The sequence below is a fragment of the Leptinotarsa decemlineata genome, unplaced genomic scaffold (genome assembly GCF_025532065.1).
Source record: "Leptinotarsa decemlineata unplaced genomic scaffold, Ldec_3_MD MMD2_tig00026330_RagTag_RagTag, whole genome shotgun sequence".
NCBI lineage: Eukaryota > Metazoa > Arthropoda > Insecta > Coleoptera > Chrysomelidae > Leptinotarsa > Leptinotarsa decemlineata.
Genome location: NW_027412690.1, coordinates 8611763 through 8629381, shown reverse-complemented (window position 1 = coordinate 8629381; position 17619 = coordinate 8611763). Strand labels below are relative to the sequence as shown.

The 17619-nt window shown below is 36.5% G+C and overlaps 1 protein-coding gene across 1 annotated transcript in view; it reads left to right on the top strand.

The window, feature by feature from the left end:
- The first annotated feature begins 9579 nt into the window (after window positions 1-9579).
- The window catches only part of LOC111511070 (Lysine demethylase 3), a 701967-nt gene continuing 693927 nt past the window's right edge, over window positions 9580-17619 (top strand). Inside the window, exon 1 of the mRNA XM_074183020.1 lies at window positions 9580-9860. Coding sequence (XP_074039121.1) covers window positions 9705-9860 — 156 coding nt within the window. The 5' untranslated portion in view covers window positions 9580-9704. The remainder of the gene's footprint in view (window positions 9861-17619) is intronic.

Genomic DNA, 17619 nt, shown 5'->3' with positions numbered 1-17619 from the left:
CTTTTTTTTCTTTCTTTTACCTTTTACTGTTTTACGTTGTGTAAAATCAATTTTCAGACACATTTCAGCATCATCTTCTGTAATTTCACAGTTTTGTTTATTTCTATAGTTCAAGAGCGATGTGATGCATGATGTAATAGATACATCATGGAATTGTCATTATCATCGTAACAAAAATTGCTCATTTGTAACAGTGAAATGGTCATAAAATAAATTTTCAATACCGTTCTAGTCGTTAAGTTAAAAGTTTTATGTTTCGCAAAGTACCATGCATGATTCAAGGGTCTGATTCATTTCATTTTGATTGATCAAATTTGCTTAATCTATTTTTCATTCAACTTTATCAGGCTCTACAAGCATGGGGGGGCATGGGAGGCAGAAAAGCAGGAATCTCCCTGTATTATAAAAAGCTTTCCTGAAAGAACATCAAGGTAAGATGGCATTAGTGTCAGAATACAACAATTAATTTGTCATCTATGATGATTTATCGACTACCATTTCCATTAGTAAGCTTTATTTTGTCTGAGGCAGCAATATTCCGACAAAAGAGCATTTAGCATATCACATGGTTCTCTTCGGAAGCCAAAGATCCATCTTTTTGACAGAAAAAACATATAACATCATAATAATACAAGGCAGTCAGAAAGCATCAAAATGCCAGTGCCTTCCATTAAATCAAAACTATATAAAACAAATGAGATACAATTATACATTATATTCACATCCCTAAAAGAAATCAGAAATAAGCTCAAAGTGTTACTCATTAAGACAGCCTACTATTTTATTCGAGACTATTTGGACGATTTCTTGCAATGATCTTTTGAAATTACAAGATATTTTGAACAAATGCTAAAAATTATACTAGATGGACTAAATAGTTCGTAGGCTAACACACAGATGGAGCTACTATTATTAAATACCTATGATTATCATGGTTACATAACCTTCAACCTTCAAAAGACACGTGTTCAAATTTCACAGCTGTCGGACTATTAGTTTCTGGGATAGAACGTTTTGAGTGAATCAATTTTTGATAGTTCGATAGTTTTTCGTGTGCTGTCGAAAAAAATACTGTTGAAGCCATGGCTTTAACAAAGTCCACAAAATAATTTTGGATGACCGCAAAGTGGAGTTGATCGAGAAAGCAGAGGATCTAAAGATGTCGAAAGAACGTGTTCGACATATCATGCGTGACTCTTTGGGTATGCTAAACCTCTGTTCAAAGATAGTGCCTCGTGAGTTCGCAATTGACCAAAAACAGCAACGACTCGATGATTCTGAGTAGTGTTTGAAGCTGTTCCATCCAAGAAACGCGAATTCATGCACAATGAATGAAACATGACTTCATCATTTCACATCAGAATCAAAATGATAGTCATCTGAGTGACGTGGTGAATTGACTAAGACGCAACAGTCAGCTGAAAAGGTTATGGTATCAGCATTTTGAGAGGCGCACAGTGTAATATTCATCAACTATCTAGAGAAGAGAAAAATCATCAACAGTGACTATTAAATAGCGTTATTGGAGTGTTTGATGGACGAAATCGCGGAAAAACGGTCCCATTTGAAGAACGTGAAAGTGCTATTCCATCAGAACAATGCACCGTGTCACAAATTAATTAAAACGATGGCAAAATTGCATGAATTGGGCATCGAATTACTTCCGCATCCATCGTATTCTCCCGATCTAGCTCCCAGCGACTGTTACATATGTTACATGGGTACTGCTGACTTTTCATTATGCTGTATTCGACTTTCTACAGAGCACATGACCAGCAATTGATTTATTTGTGACATTGTCTTGAATATCCTACAAATTATTAATTTTATTCTATTTGTAATTGTTTCCGATACATCTGATGTATATACACATAATATTTTAACTTCTTCGAGTTATGAAGTTTCTTGATGAAAGTTAAAACTAAGGACTGAAAATATTTTACAACTTAGTTTCAACTATTTGAACACTGGCAACAATGTAATATACTGTTGAATGAAGCCAAGTACGCACTTTCCATTATACCTTCTAATGTACTGGTAATAAGCTGCGAAATCTGAATTGTAACGTTACAAGGAAATCAAGGTTTTTACTCCCATCACCATTCAAATTGATCTTCGCAAATTTGGCATAAAAACATCTGAACTCTTGGAAACCCATCTTCTTTCACTTTTATCATTCATTAAGTACGCTCGCGGATCCGTAATGTGAAGCTACCTTCAGCACAGGCTTTCTTGGGTTTCCATACATACATTGTAGATGGCGACAAAGTTTGTCTGATGAGTGGCGCCTCTATATGGTTATTGTGAAGCTTCAACGAGAAAAGAAATCTATAATAACGTCTTACATTTCATTGTTGCCAAATGAATATTTGAAGTGCGAAGTTTGAGTTATTTTCATTAGAATTCTGAATGTTACAATGGAACATTTCATGAAAATTCGATATAAGTTTAATTCGTGTTTTGAAAGCCATCCAATCTTTCAAATCTTTTATCAACTGAAATTGCTAGGAATGTTTTGTGACGCAATTCAACCTATACAGGGTGTCATCAAAAGTTCATAATATTATTTTATTAATATTATGTAATTAGTATTAGGTAAAAATCTCCCTTCGTTCAAGTGAAGTTACGAAACTTATTGACATTGAAAAAATATTTATGATGCACTGTTTTGAACCTTTGGTGTAGAAGAATATTACTTGAGTTTTTTTCCCAACACCAAATCGTTATTTTTAACACCTCGACACGTGTTTCGATCACCAAGTGATCATCTTCAAAGAGGAAGATTAAAATTGAAAAAATATTCAAATCAAATTACGTGCAGTTAATTTTCATTTCCATAAAGATCCTAATTCATTAAATTTCATTAGTCTCTCGTTTTCCATAAATAACTTTGATTGGATAAAGTTTGTTTCCCGTTGAAACCAGGATTTGTCTTGTTACAGTATTCGTGTTCAGTATCCATTCACAGCCCTGTAGAATTTTGTATTATCTTCTATTTTATTCTACTTTTTCAATACAAACCTCAATTTTTTCTGATAAGGTGGTGGACAGACGTGCCGATAACGACCGTCCACAAAGAAAATACGCGGACGCCATTGTTGGAGATGGAACTCAGTTTCTGTTGTGATTGTCGGCCGTCATAGAAGGTGCCACTATGAAAGTAATTCTGCGAAAGTTTTATAAATATTTTTAAAAAGAAATAGCACTTTCATTCACGCCGGTTAAAGGCCGGGATGGACCGGATGTCCATGTGGGAATAGGATTATACCAATTATACGAAAGATATGTAAGAAATCAGAAAGTCTCCCGAGCAGGAGGCGACTTTGTAAAAATTTTTAAGTGTTTTTATAATCAAGAAAGTTCGAAACAAAAGGGGTGGTAGCATTGCTTCGAGCAAGACCGCTGCGCCCCACCGACAAAGCTTCTGTCGATTTTGATAGGAGGAGAGTGGACAAATGCACAACGTCCAATAAACCTAGAGAGAAATAACAATAATTTCAGATGATGCTCAATTATTTTATAACCGTTCTCCAAGGCGTATTCAGAGACACTAGACTTTTCTGGTCTCTGAAATCGGATATGACCTGAGTTTTTTAGAACGAATGTTAATAGCTCGTTTAGTTTGACCTATATACTCTTTGCCACAATCCTTCATAGGGATTGACACTTTTCAGAGACAAATTTTCGTTGTTATTGGAGCAAAATTCAATAAGAAAGTAGCTTGTTTGAAAACGGAACTGGAAAAACAAACAATGAACCGAAGAAAGTTTCCAACACTAATTGAAGACCTTTGAGTCATTCTATACATGGGTAAGAACTTGATTTGTTGAATAAGAATCTGAAATTTGGTTTCAGTTCACCGAACGAAGTCTTGAAAGAGGTTGGGTCAGTGTTGAAAAAACAATTGAACACTTGCTCAATTGTCATCGAGAGGGTTCATTCGTGAAGCTTGCAAAAAAATAACATAATCCTTGATTGTAGGTAGTGAGATTATCAAATGATTGGAGGAGAAATTCGCTGTCTCTTTGAACAATAAGGTTAAATTTAATTTTTCTCAAAAAATATTTATGTATTCAACAATTTTTAGTTTGTCTCCTTAAAAGTAGTCCCCTTCAGATGTAATACACTTGTGCCAACGTTTCTTCCAACATTCGAAGTTCTGATATATGCACTTTTTGGTATGTCCTTTAGCTCGCTGAGCGATTCGATTTTTATTTCCTCAATCGTCACAAAACATGGATCTTTTCAATCTTGGGAACAGAAAAAAGTTACAGAGGGCCAAGTCTGGTGAATACGGTGGTTGAGGAATGATTACGGTGTTGTTTTTCGCTAAAAAATACGAACAAACAATGACGAACGGCACGTGCATGATTGTGATGCAAAAGCCATGAATACTCCTTGTTGACCGTACCACCATGTGGCCAGAACTCCTAATACACTACGCCACAGTAATTCAAAAATATAGTAAGCAAAACTTTGGTAATTTGATCGAACGTGGCGTGCTTTTTTGGTCTTGGCTCTTCTGGGCTCTTCCATTCGGACGATTGGTCTTTGTTTTCGATGTCATAATCATATACCCATGATTCGTCACGTTATGACCCTTTTAAGCAAATCTGGATCGCCGTTGATTTCATTCACAGAATTCCTGAGCTTAGATTTCTTAGATTTCATCAGGGGTACTAAGCTGAACTACGAAAGCACTGTTGGACTCTATTCTTGAAGGTCAAACCTGAGAAGTAAAGGACATTTCTCCTTACGAAGTCGCCATCTGTGAGACAAAAGCCGAATGAGATTCATTCTGTTTATCACTACAGCTTTAACTGCAAAGCAACTATATGAAACTAGAGCCCGAAAACGAGCATTTATGATCCAACACTACACCAGAGATCACTGTTCCGACCCTCGATAGGTCTCATCAGTCGTGCTAAGGTGGATTATTATACTCAACTAAAAATTGGTAGGATGGTTGCCAGGTGGGTTAGCATGAGTGGTTCGTTTATGGATGTTTAGGTTTTCCCAGATGTCAATACGGTTTCCTTTATTGACTTGTTTTATGAGGTTGATGTTTTCTGGTGGAGGAAAGTTATGTTTGTTTTGTATGGCGTGTGTTGCGAGGTTTGATTTATATGTTATTGGGTTTAAGTATGCCTTTTTGTACTCGTCGTACTCGTTGGATCACCTAAATGATTAAATTGTGTACGCCACTGTCGGTGGAGGGGCTCTTGAATGTGTTAATCATACCAAGCTATTAGATATTCTGGATCGTTATGGAATAAGAGGAAATTCACATTCATGGGTTTCATCTTTTCTCAGCAACAGAATGCAGTGTGTCTCGCTCAAATTTGAGAAAGGTGATGTTTATTCATCTTCAACATCAGAAATGAGGTCGGTCCAGCTAGGAGTACCCAAGGGATGTATACTTGGGCCACTCTTATTCCTATTATATATCAATGATATAGACAGGAAAATACCATTTTCTGCAGTAACTGATTATGCAGATGATATTAGTTTGGTGATATCTGTCAAAGCGACGAATTAATTGATACAAAAATGTGAGAATACTTTGGATGTAGTTTCAAACTATTTCAATGATCACGACCTGTTTTTCAATGCAAAGAAAACTCAGTTAATCCGCTTTCACAACTATCAAAATAAAGCCGATGATATTCAGGTGACTGTTAATGACTCTATTTTGAGAAACATGATGCTGTTGAATTCCTAGGCATGCAAATGGATGGGAGTCTTTCTTGGAACTGTGATCAACTAGTTTCAAAATTGAGCTCTATAACCCATCTTTTCATTAACTTGAGAAATGTTCTCAACATAAACCAGTTTATGGCTGAAAAGAGAAATGAAAATTCCTATGTTTTTTACCACTTTTATTTCTAACTAACGTTACTGCAGTTTCGTGTTATATGGACATTCTCAAACTTATACTTTACTTTATTGTTTACTTTATTGTATAAGTTTGAGAATGTCCATATGGGACGAAACTGCAGTAACGTTAGTTACAAATAAAAGTGGTAAAAATCATAGAAATTTTCATTTCTCTTTTCATTATGATCTCCTACCACGTAGTAACGGCTACATTCATCAATTTATCAACTTATGGTTGTTTATCATGCCCAGGTCGAATCCAGGTTGCGCTTATGGTGTAGTTTGTGGGGCAACTCTGCAAAGAGTAAAAATGTATTTATCCAACAAAAAGCTATCCTACGCTGTTTGTTCAATGTTCCTCCACAGTATTCATGCAGAAACATTTTTGTTACAGACGAAATTTTAACTCTGGTTGGATTATATATTTATGAGTTGTCAGTTTATGTTTTCCCTAACAGGAATGACTTCAATCTCAAAAGCGATATTCATGATAAAAACACTCGGCAGAAGCAAATGATACACGTTGGATCGGCTAAGTATAACTCAAAGTGCATCAAAACGTATAGGATCTAAAATTCTCAACTGTTCACCAAATGAATTGATGTCAATGTCGTTGTATAAAAAAAATTGACAACATTTCTATTAGAAAGATGTTTTTATACTCTTGACGAGTTTTTTAATACAAAAATGTGATTTGCTACTCTGTGTGTATTTGTTTCAACCATTGTTTGTTGTTTTCATTCAGTGTTTTTTATAGATTAGTTTAGTGTACTCTATATTTTGTTTATATTTTTATATTCATAGGACATTTATGTATTTTATTTTATACTCACTTACTACCTTTGTCAACAAGTTTTATTTCTTCGGACAATAATGTCTTATTATTATTATTATTATATCGCAACACAATCTGTATCTCAGAAATAGGTTTGGTGAGTCAATTTTTTACGTTTACGTTATGTTAAAAACATAAAATTTGATACTGAGCCTCTTTCATCGGAATATTCGAATAGCTATCTCAAAAGAGACGAGAAGGGGGCTTGACCTTCTCATGGTAGGTATTCCTGAAATTTTCTTGGTCAGATAAAAAAAGAAACATATTGATACCGAATATCGTAAGAGGTGGAGAATTTTGTCATAGTTTGACTGCGGTTGTTGATCTTTGCGATGATGCAAAGTGGAATGATTTACATCATCCCAATGACGACTCATTGAGTAGGTTTCATGAAACTCTCTCGAATAATTTTAATAGTGCGTTCCCTATTAGCAAAATTAAAACTAAAATTGAAAAGCCATGGATCACAAAGGGCATTAAGGTCTCAGCAGAAAATCTACGATCCCTATATTTAATTAGGAAATATTAAGGTAACAATGAAGGCTTCAACTCCCTATATAATATGTGCAAAAACATTTATAGAAGAACTATGAGGACTGTAAAACAATTTCATTATATGAAAAAATGGAAAGGTCTGCAAACAAACAAAAAGAAAACTGGGCAATCATCAGTGACCTCAGCCATTTTTATTCCTTTGCACAAAGGAGGCGACACTAACAATCCTGCCAAATTTAGGCTCATTTCTATACTACCTACCCTTGCTATAATCATAGAAAAACTAGTTAAACAAAGAATTATGATGTTTGTGAATGAACATAATATTATTAGTAGTAGTTAGTTTGGGTTTCAGAGTTTGAAAAACATGGAAGATGCTATGTTTTATCTACTGCAAAACGTTTATCTCAATTTAAATAATCGTGAAATAGCATCGGCAGTTTTTTGCGATCTTTCAAAAGCTTTCGATTGCGTGGATCATGAAATTCTGCTGCAAAAACTAGAAGTGTATGGCTTTAGAGATATATCTGTCAGAACCTGTCAGAACGTACTCAGAAAGTCAAACTTTTGGACACCATATCCCATCTCCAAAGAGTTACTTGTGGTGTTCCACAAGGATCGGATCTAGGCCCAATTATCTCCTTGTTATATATTAACGACCTAGCCAGCATTAATATAACCGCGGAAATAACCCAATTCGCTGATGACACTACATTATTTTGGCATTGCAAGAATGAAAGGGACCTGCATGATTCGATCAGCATGGATATTATAAAAATAAAAGACTAGTGTGATGCTAATCTCTTGTCATTTAATATCTCAAAAACTAGCATCATCACTATCAAGTGCTCCACACTAGATATCTACCTGGGTACTCAATTAATAGAAAACAAAATGTCAGCAAAATTTCTGGGATTACAAATTGATAAAAATTTGGATTTTGAAGGTCACATAAATAACCTATGTAAAAAAATTTCATCAGGATGCTTCGAAGTCAGAGTATTAGCAAATGAATTGGGCACTGATATGGCAAAAAATATGTACTTTGCTCTCATCGATTCCCATCTGAGATACGGTATCTGTTTTTGGGGAACGTGTTGCCAATACATGTTTGATAGGGTGTTTGTACTACAAAAAAGAGGAATTAGAAATATGTGTAGAGTTGAATTCAGGGATTCCTGTCGACTTTTATTGAGAAAGCATAAAATCTTGACCTTGCCTTCCATACTTATATTGGAAATGTTATGTCTGATCCCAAAAAAACTCCAGGACGGAAATTTTCATTTCACCGCGACGAAATACCAGAAATAAGCTCAATATAGGTTTACCGATTCCAATATCATCATATATTTCATATATAATGGAAAAAAATGTTTAACCATTTGCCAATTGAGATCAAAGGCCCAACATGTACCAATAAATTTAGAAAGTCTGTAAAAAAGCTTTTCATTTCAAAGGCCTTCTTTGACGAATTCTATTCAGACAGAAATTTTAATTATATAAACAATTAATTTTAATTATTGTGTTTGAGTACCTACTGGTATTGAAACTATGTGACTTTTTTTAACTTTTTGTTCGATGTTTACATTCAGCTATGAACTGTATAGTTGAAAATGTTTACGAAGTTGATACTTACTGTTGTTTTCTATGAATTCACTTTTATATTTTTATGTTTTATAGTTTTTATATACTTATACTTACATTTATGTATTGCATGAGAATATTCATTATTATTATTATTATTATTTATTTCAATATGTAGCATATATATTATTACTTTCTGACTACTTCTTCACCCCAAAATGCTGAAATCACCAAAAATGTTCAAATATTACTTTTAATTTGTATAACTTATATTCTTTAAAATAATAACACTTTGACAATGATATTTTATCTTCGAAAATATCTTGTTGTGTATCTTATATTTCTTAGAATAGCAACACTTTGTCAATGAGATTTCATCTTCGACAATAAAGTACATTTTGATTTGATTTGATTTGTAACATCGAGCATGCGTGCCCCTCCAGAATTGTGAAATTTGCAAAAAAGGGGATAACTTTAAAATGAATTTTGTTTTTGAATACTGCTTTGACCATTCTGTAGTTATTTTTTCTCCACCAGTTCACAAGTTTAAGGGATTTTAAAGGGAGCTAAAAACGGGTCAGAACCCTCTCATGGTTCGAATAAACCTGAAACGGTTCCAAAGCTCGGATATTCAAGTATTCTGCTGTCAATTTCCATACGAAATTTTCACATTTCCCTGAAAAACCCGCCGAAGTATAAATCTGGCAAGACCGCTTCCCAAGTCGACGACATCCGAAACCGTCGGTAACGAGCGCGAAGTCTTGAATCCACGGCATACTACACTAGAATGGAAAATCTTTACATCGACGTGCGAGCAGCGAGTTTGGTAAAGTCCGTGGTGTTTTCCAAATGTCGAGCGAAAAAACTGGGATAATCGTGAGTGCAGTTCAATGTTGATTTGTGAGTGGTGAAAATGGCTTACAAGTGTCGTGAAGAGATCGTGGGAAAAAGATTCCTGTCAGTGAGTGGATTCAGCAAGTTGAAATCGGGAAAAATTTGTGAGTGGGGGTGGAGAGGTGGAGTGATTCGAGCTGCTACTCACAGGGATAACAAAAATACAGACCTGCAGGTGAGACGGTCTTTTTAATGCTTCATGAAAGGGGGTGTGTCCGAGACTGTACCCTCTTGACCTCTTGTATTTGTTATTGTTGATGTCCTTCAACCGAAGTCAATGACATCTCTCATATTTCTTGATGTATCTTTGAAAAAAAATGTATTGCTGATGTGTACAAATCAGATTTCTGGGATTAAGAGAGTTTCTCATGTATGTTTTTTGTACACAGGATACTTAATTCACACATATGATGAATATCAAAATTCAAGAAGTAAAACAACTGTCAAATTCTCAACTGGTCAGAATTACATACTTACCTATATAATACTTATTAAACCAAACCAAAAAATAAAGAAGGCATATCTTGTTCCAAAGTTTATCAAACAGAGTGAAATTTGTTGGATATTACATATTTTCTACATTTGCATTTACTGAGAAAATATAAACATTGTGAAAAATTGGATTCAAGCTAAGCTCATGAGTATTATTACTAGAATTAGCGAATGTACGAATGATTTTTAGCCGAAAAATACCAAATATCACATACGGGAATAAGTAGATACCTAATCGAAAAAAGTGTCTAAGTGGCCGAAACCGGTTATCAATACAGGTAAATTTTGCGAGTAAATTTCGAAATTTTCAAATTCTCATGACCTACTTCTTTCGAAATTGGTATTTCTACCGATATATTATCTGGGTACACGGTCTAGTTGAAAAATATGACAAATTTCGTTTCTCACATTTGCTTCTGTTGAGAAAAATATAAATAAACACTGAATTCAAGGGTTATTGCCGAAAATAACGAATATACGAATACTTTTTTGACGAAAAGTACCGAAACTCACATGCGAGAATAGGTTTTTCAAGTCTATAATCGAAGAAAGGAAGTGTCTAAATGGTCGGTATCGGTTACCACTGAGAATAACTTTGGATACTGTAATATAAATAATCGAAACCTCGTGACCTTCTTCAGAAAAAAACAATTTTCATTACTGGTTCTAGAGCGAACATGGTTTCAAAGTCTAATAAATAACCAAATATTATTTTCCAGTATTTATAAATTTTCATTATTCATCTTTATGTGATACATTTTTTTTTTGAGAACACGGCTTCAACGTCAACTATAACATACGAGACTATTCAAATTCTTGTACTCTTGGAGAAGACGTAGGGGCGTGTCCAATACCTCTGTAGCTTATGGCTGACACCTTCATTTCTCCAAGGCTTGTAGAGCCAAACAGTTAAAGAGTAGTGTCTGAGCTGCTCCTACTGAACCTTCATTTTGTCGCCGGATTCTGAGTTGTCATCAGCTTTGATGCAGATTGTGAATGAAACGCTTTTCTCCAAGGATTTTCAACATTCCTTGCCACATTTTAGATTCAAAATTGCTTTCCTGGTCGAAGTGCACTTTGAGCCAATCTCTCCAACAGTTGTTTCTGCCTCTGCCTATAGACCTGAAATGGTCTGCCTATAGACCATTTCAGGTCTATAGACACACACTTCTTCCACCTTTTTTCTACGTCGTTGTTGCTGGCCCAGTAGAAGGGGTTTCGGATTTGGAGTCTATTTCTACTGGTGTGGAGGTATTCGTGGGTAGAACCAACTGGTGTAGCACGGTTGTTCCATCTGGGTTATCCAATTTTAGAGGCATCAGACCATAAAAAAAGCAGAAAATTCAACTGAGCTCAGTATTCCCTGGTAATTTGCATCAAGTTTGGATACTTCCTACCATTTGGGTCATATTTAACTTTTCATTTTCGGAGATATCTTAGACCATTGTTGTTCTTCTGATTCTTCTTTATTGCGTCGGTGGTTGAAAAATCAAGTCGAAGTCTGACCTTTTTGGCTCGCATGAACTTCATCAGTATCTCTGTATCTGTAGACTAGGGAGGGTGACTGTAGACCCATAGCACTTAGGCCACATGTGACCCATTGTACATCCTCCTCTGGAGGATATAAAGGAGATGTCTACTAGTGACCTGTCCACCTACCTGGAAAGGCAAGTGTCTGGGATTCCGCTACATATGTGTTGACCTTCGTCTGAGTCTGAGAAAAAGATCGTTGACTAGTAACTGTATGTTCCTTGATTTGGCCAAGGCTTTTGACACTGTGAATCACTCTCAGTTGTTGGAAGTCTTGAAAGATGTGGTAGTTTGTGGAAAGTCGCTAGATCTGATAGGAAGTTTTTTATTTCATCGTGTGCAGGCAGTCGAAATTGATAAAGATATTAGTGCGAAAAAAGTGATTCAATATGGAGTACCTCAGGGATCAGTGTTGGGACCGTTGCTGTTCTCTGTTTACATAAATAGCATATTAACGATAAATTCATCTGGAAAAATCGACAGTTTCGCTGATGTAACAGCAATCTTATACTTCTCGTGGGAGAAAGTGAAGCAAAAATGTGAGCATTTATACTAAATTGTTTCAACTACATGCAACTCACCGTCAATTTTGAAAAAACATTTTTCGTGCCAGTTGCGTCTTATGTGTCGTTATTATCGTTATATCGAACATTGCCAATTGACAATCAGGGTGTTATGGTACTGCAGATTTTGAAGTAATAAATAATCTTTTTTGATGTATTACAACGAAATGGTTGATTACCTGGTATATCAGTTGCAACAAATGTCTGAATGTATAGTTATATTGTCTATGTGTATATATGTGTGTCTGCCTGTGTATGTATACATGCATTACGTTCAGGGAATTCCATCATTAGTAGGTATACGTATATGTTGAAATTACTATCCTTTTTTTTTATTCTTTTCTCTCCTTTTCTGTTTTGTTTTGTATTCGACTCAGTATCTGAGTCGAATACAACCAACTTGGTCAATATGAGGTTTCTATGTTTATGTTTTTTTTTTAAATTTACTGTAGCTACCCATTTCATTTAATATATCATTGTTATCATTATTCTTTTTTTTTCACCGTAGTGTGCGCTGGTCAGGCCCTATCCCCCGAAGCCCCGATACATTCGGGAGGGCGCGCCAGCATTATCAACCAATGACCAGTCCCCACACCGTGGGATAAGTGATCATTGGGTCCGAGACTCATGTTCCCTGAGCAAGCGCAGTGAGCCAAGAATGACAGCCTTCTGCTTCTGTGCGGCTAAGATTTCTGCCTTGGTGCGGCAAGCCGGTATGATTTTAAGATTCGAGAGTAGAGAAGACATCATTCCACCAAGGACTCCAACAATCAGAATGACCATCTTGACAGAGTGATCTGGATAGAGTCTGCGGAGTTCGAAGAGAAAATCTCGATATTTTATCCGTTTTTCCTCCTCTTTTCTGACGATATTCGTCTCGCCAGGAACTGAACACTCCACGACAAATATCGTTTTGGTCTGGTGGTCGAGAAAAACTACATCAGGTTCATTAGCTTGTATGAGCCTGAGGGTGGGGAACGAATAGTTTCAATAAATTCGGCACTTCTCGTTCCCCACAACGGATTCAATATCCCCCGGAGCGTAGGGCAACACCGGTGTCTCGTCAATACCGTAAGAGTGCCGTACATGGTAATATAGCACTCTTAGGGCCGCGTTATGTCGATGGATATAGGCCGAGACCGCATATGCTGGACATGCTGATAGCAAGTGCATTAGGGTCTCGGGCGCCTCGCGGCAGGCCCTGCACCTTGTGTCAGGAACCTCTATACCCATCACGCGACTGCGGTAGACTAAGGTGTTGAAGACACCATCCTGGCAAGCCATGATGAACCCCTCAGTTTCCGACTTCAGCCCACTCGACCTGAGAAAAGCGAACGTCAGGCGCTTTTATAAGCCAAGGTCTTCAATATTATTGAAGAAGACCCCATGCATTGGCTTATCCCTGTGTCTCCGCAGAAGTAAGGTGATCTCTGCGGCTTTTATCTGAGCTTTTTGCTGAACGGGTTCCAAATCGGTGACAGAGTTGTAGTCAACTCGTTCAGAGTCGAAAATTATACCGAGTTCATCAGCTGCTCGAGCAGCTGCCCTAAGGAGAAATGCTCCAATTCCTGCTCTCTCATGGTCACGGACCATGCAGAGAAGGGGATCCGAACTCCTGACGACTTTACAGGCTGTATCCAGTACCATTCTGTCATGTAAACACTCCAAACACTCCAAACTTATTATTATTATTATTATTATTAACAACTCCATATCGTGAACAAAGCCCAAACGGTGTTCAATCGGCCGATGTGTTCAAAATTAGGGTCGACAATCCAACAGGGTCGACGACCTAACCTGCCTGACATGTGGCCCTAATTTGAGATGCATTGGTAATTTCGATTGCCAGCCGCGAATTCACGTTTGCTCCAAATTCAGTAACGGATCAGCCATCTGTGTGGAAATACAAGGTGTTTCACAATAACATGCCGAAATTTTAGGTTGTTTTTGGGTCCATTTTGAAAACATTCTTCATAAGAACAAATATCGTAAGAGTTCTAACTTTTCAACTGAAGAGTAATAAAATTTCAGCAACTTTTCATGATGACTTTGGTGTGACCCTAGATATTTCTGTGGAATATAATACTCATTCTCTTGTACAGAATTATGTTTTTTTTCAGTGACGTTCGGGCTGGATTTGCATTGAATCATTCCATAGAAAAGAGTTATGAACCAATGCTTTATTTTGAAGTAGAAATTATTTTTTGATATCCTCATTTCTGCCAGAGCAAATCTGCCAACTTGATGTTTTTAGTTTCACGTACGGTTGTCATATAAAAAAATAAAATTCGTTCATTTCCATGTTGCTATGAAATTGGGTTTCAAGGATTAAAACCAAGTGTAAAACAAAAAACCAAGAATCCAGTGTGGTGACGACAGCACACCGGTCTCGTCATTCATTTTTTTTATTCCTTTTAGAGCATACAATTATGGTGTAGGAAACGTCTTATAGGAGTATATTTATAACAACAATATGCAGAATAAAATATAACGGAGTTACATCAAGTGAAAAACAATTATTATATACAATATACATTCAAATACATATAAATAATACACACATTATGTTTGGTCACTTTTATAGAAGTCTTCCACCGAATAAATAGTCCAATCAATTAAAAACTCTTTAAGGTTTGTTTTGAACTTTTTGATATCGAAGACATTTTTTAGAGTAGTAAGTAGACAATTGAAAAGTCTTGCTGCGGCCAAAAAGAGACTTTTCATAGTTGTTTAATTTTAATTAAATTTCCCGTTTTTCTGGAATATCGATGGCACTGAGAATTGGACTTGCAGTCATTCATATTTTTCCACGTATAGACCAAACAACCATTGATATAAATTGCTGGGAAAGTAAAAATTTCATTTTGTTTGAATGAGGGCCTAAATTATTCGGTTTTTTCTACATTAAAAATTAGTCTAAGAATTATTTTCTGAACTATAGAAACACGATCCGCTCCTTACAATCTCCCAACAGGATGACATTGTATGAGGGTGTAGATTGAACCATTGAATAATACACGTTAATCAAAACCTGACGTAGTTGCAATAGTGTATAAAAGCTGCTATTAAGTTTTCTAACCACATGGTTCAAATGAAATTTCCAAGATGAATTAGTGTCAATGTGAACACCCAGAAATTTGGTTGTTTCACTTGGGAGAATTGTAACATTATTGACTGAAACCTGTATATGATAAATACATCTTTTATTAGCAAATAATTCAATTAATATTGATTTTTCTGCATTAACGATAAGCTTATTATCATGGCACCATGTCGTAAAATTATTGCTGATAAAATTCAGCCTTTCTTCTAGCTCCTCAGGACTATCTGCTCTGCAGGAATCGATGTGTCATCAGCATAAAGTTCAATCGAGGATGTTCCAATATACTCTGGCAAATCATTAATGTGTAGTAGAAATATTAACGGCCCCTAAATGGGTTCCTGTGGAACTTCAAGTGAAGTGTCAAACATGTCTGAATCAACACCATTCCATCTAACGTATACCCTTCTGTACCTTATATATGACAATATCCAGTTTAAAAATATTCCACGAATTCCTATAGTACATAACTTATCAAAATTAACAGTTAGTCCCTGAATGTGATCCAATATTCGGCCATGAGGATTGCCCTGGGAGCTTTTTGTACCAGCCCAGTGGAGAGCCTACTGGCTGAGGCCGGAGAACAACCTCTTGATGTTCGCAGAGACTATCTTTCCTTAAGTTATGCCGCAAGAGTAGCCGCTTGCAAAAACCATCCTTCCTATCGATATACATTCTCAGATCGTTTCCAACATATTTTTGAACAGAAACAAAATTACCCCTTACCTTTTTATGTGAAAATTGCCAAAGTTTCTGATTACCATATAGACTTTCCAAATATTCTTCCTCTTGACTTGAAAATTCCCCCTCCCTGGACATTACCAATTACCCCCTGTAATACCTATCTCCTCAACTTTCCCAAATACGATACCCCTTCAAATTTCATAAAGAAATCCTTCGCCGAACTGGTCTCCAAATATCAGCACTTCAAGCATATAAATACCGATTCTTCCAAAACAGTTGAAGGAGTAGGAGCCGCTGTGATAACAGATACCACCACTTACACTTATCGACTGCCGTCTTTCTCCAGTATCTACTCAGGAGAAGTATTTGCTATACTCAGCCCACTACAATACTGTCGTAGATCCCTTGGTGATCATGTCATTTTCACTGATTCTCTCAGTGCTGTCTTGGCATCCAACAACTCTACCCGAAAAATGCTCTTCTTCTTCTCATTAAGACTGAACTGGGAAAGTTATTACAGGATGGTAAATACATTGAGATAGTTTGGATTCCTTCTCATATGGGAATAACGGGTAATGAAAGGGCCGATTCAGAAGCTCGAGAGGCCATTTCAAACCCCAACTGTCGAGAGATCCAACGAGTTCCCTATCAAGACGTTTATCTCCAAATCAATGAGCTCTTATGCGACAGATGGAGGCAAAGGTGGCAATCCCTATATAATAATAAACTCAGAGCCATTAATCCGAATCTAGTCACTCAAAATTACCGAGCTCTCACCCGCAGACAGCAAGTTTTACTTACACGCCTGAGAATTGGACATACGAAATTTACCTATCTACATCTCCTAAAGCATGAAGAGCCTCGCGTTTGTGATACCTGCAGTGTGACGATGATTGTTGAACATTTCATCTCTGATTGCCCAGCTTTCAATGAAGAAAGACAATTTTTCGGATTACCAAGCGACCTCACCAATGCATTGGATGTTACGAACTTTACTTCCCTTTATAGTTTTTTGGAAAATGTTGGCATCTCTAACAAAATTTAATGTGCCTACTGTAACCGCTAATAACCCTAGTGGTTGATGCGGTGTTTTTCCTTTTAAATAAAAAAAAAAGTTAACAGTTGATAGAGTCAAATAATAATCGAAGAAGAGAGCCCCAAGACATCGGCAGCTGGAGGTTGCGTATCTTAATGAGGATTCAGAGGTGATTTCGAATTGGGGTGAAAGTAACTAGATTCAATTCACGAAAATCCAGGCATCGGTTTTCTCCAAAGAGATAAATGTCTCCGAATCGGATATAATAATGTCAGGACGGACAATTCCACTTTCTGCTTCGATGAGTTTGTTGGGGGTTGAAATGGACACCACTATGTCTGGGCACAATTATGTCGCTGGAATTGCAGAGGCTGCTTCTCAAAAACTTGGAACCAGAAAACTGTACACACCTCAGCAACTTTTAATGTTTTATGAAGCTAAGATGCTCTGAAGCTGCTGAATGCCAACCAGCAGCTTCAGTTATTTTCAAAACAATTTCGTGTTTTGATTTGACACTGCTTTTTGATTG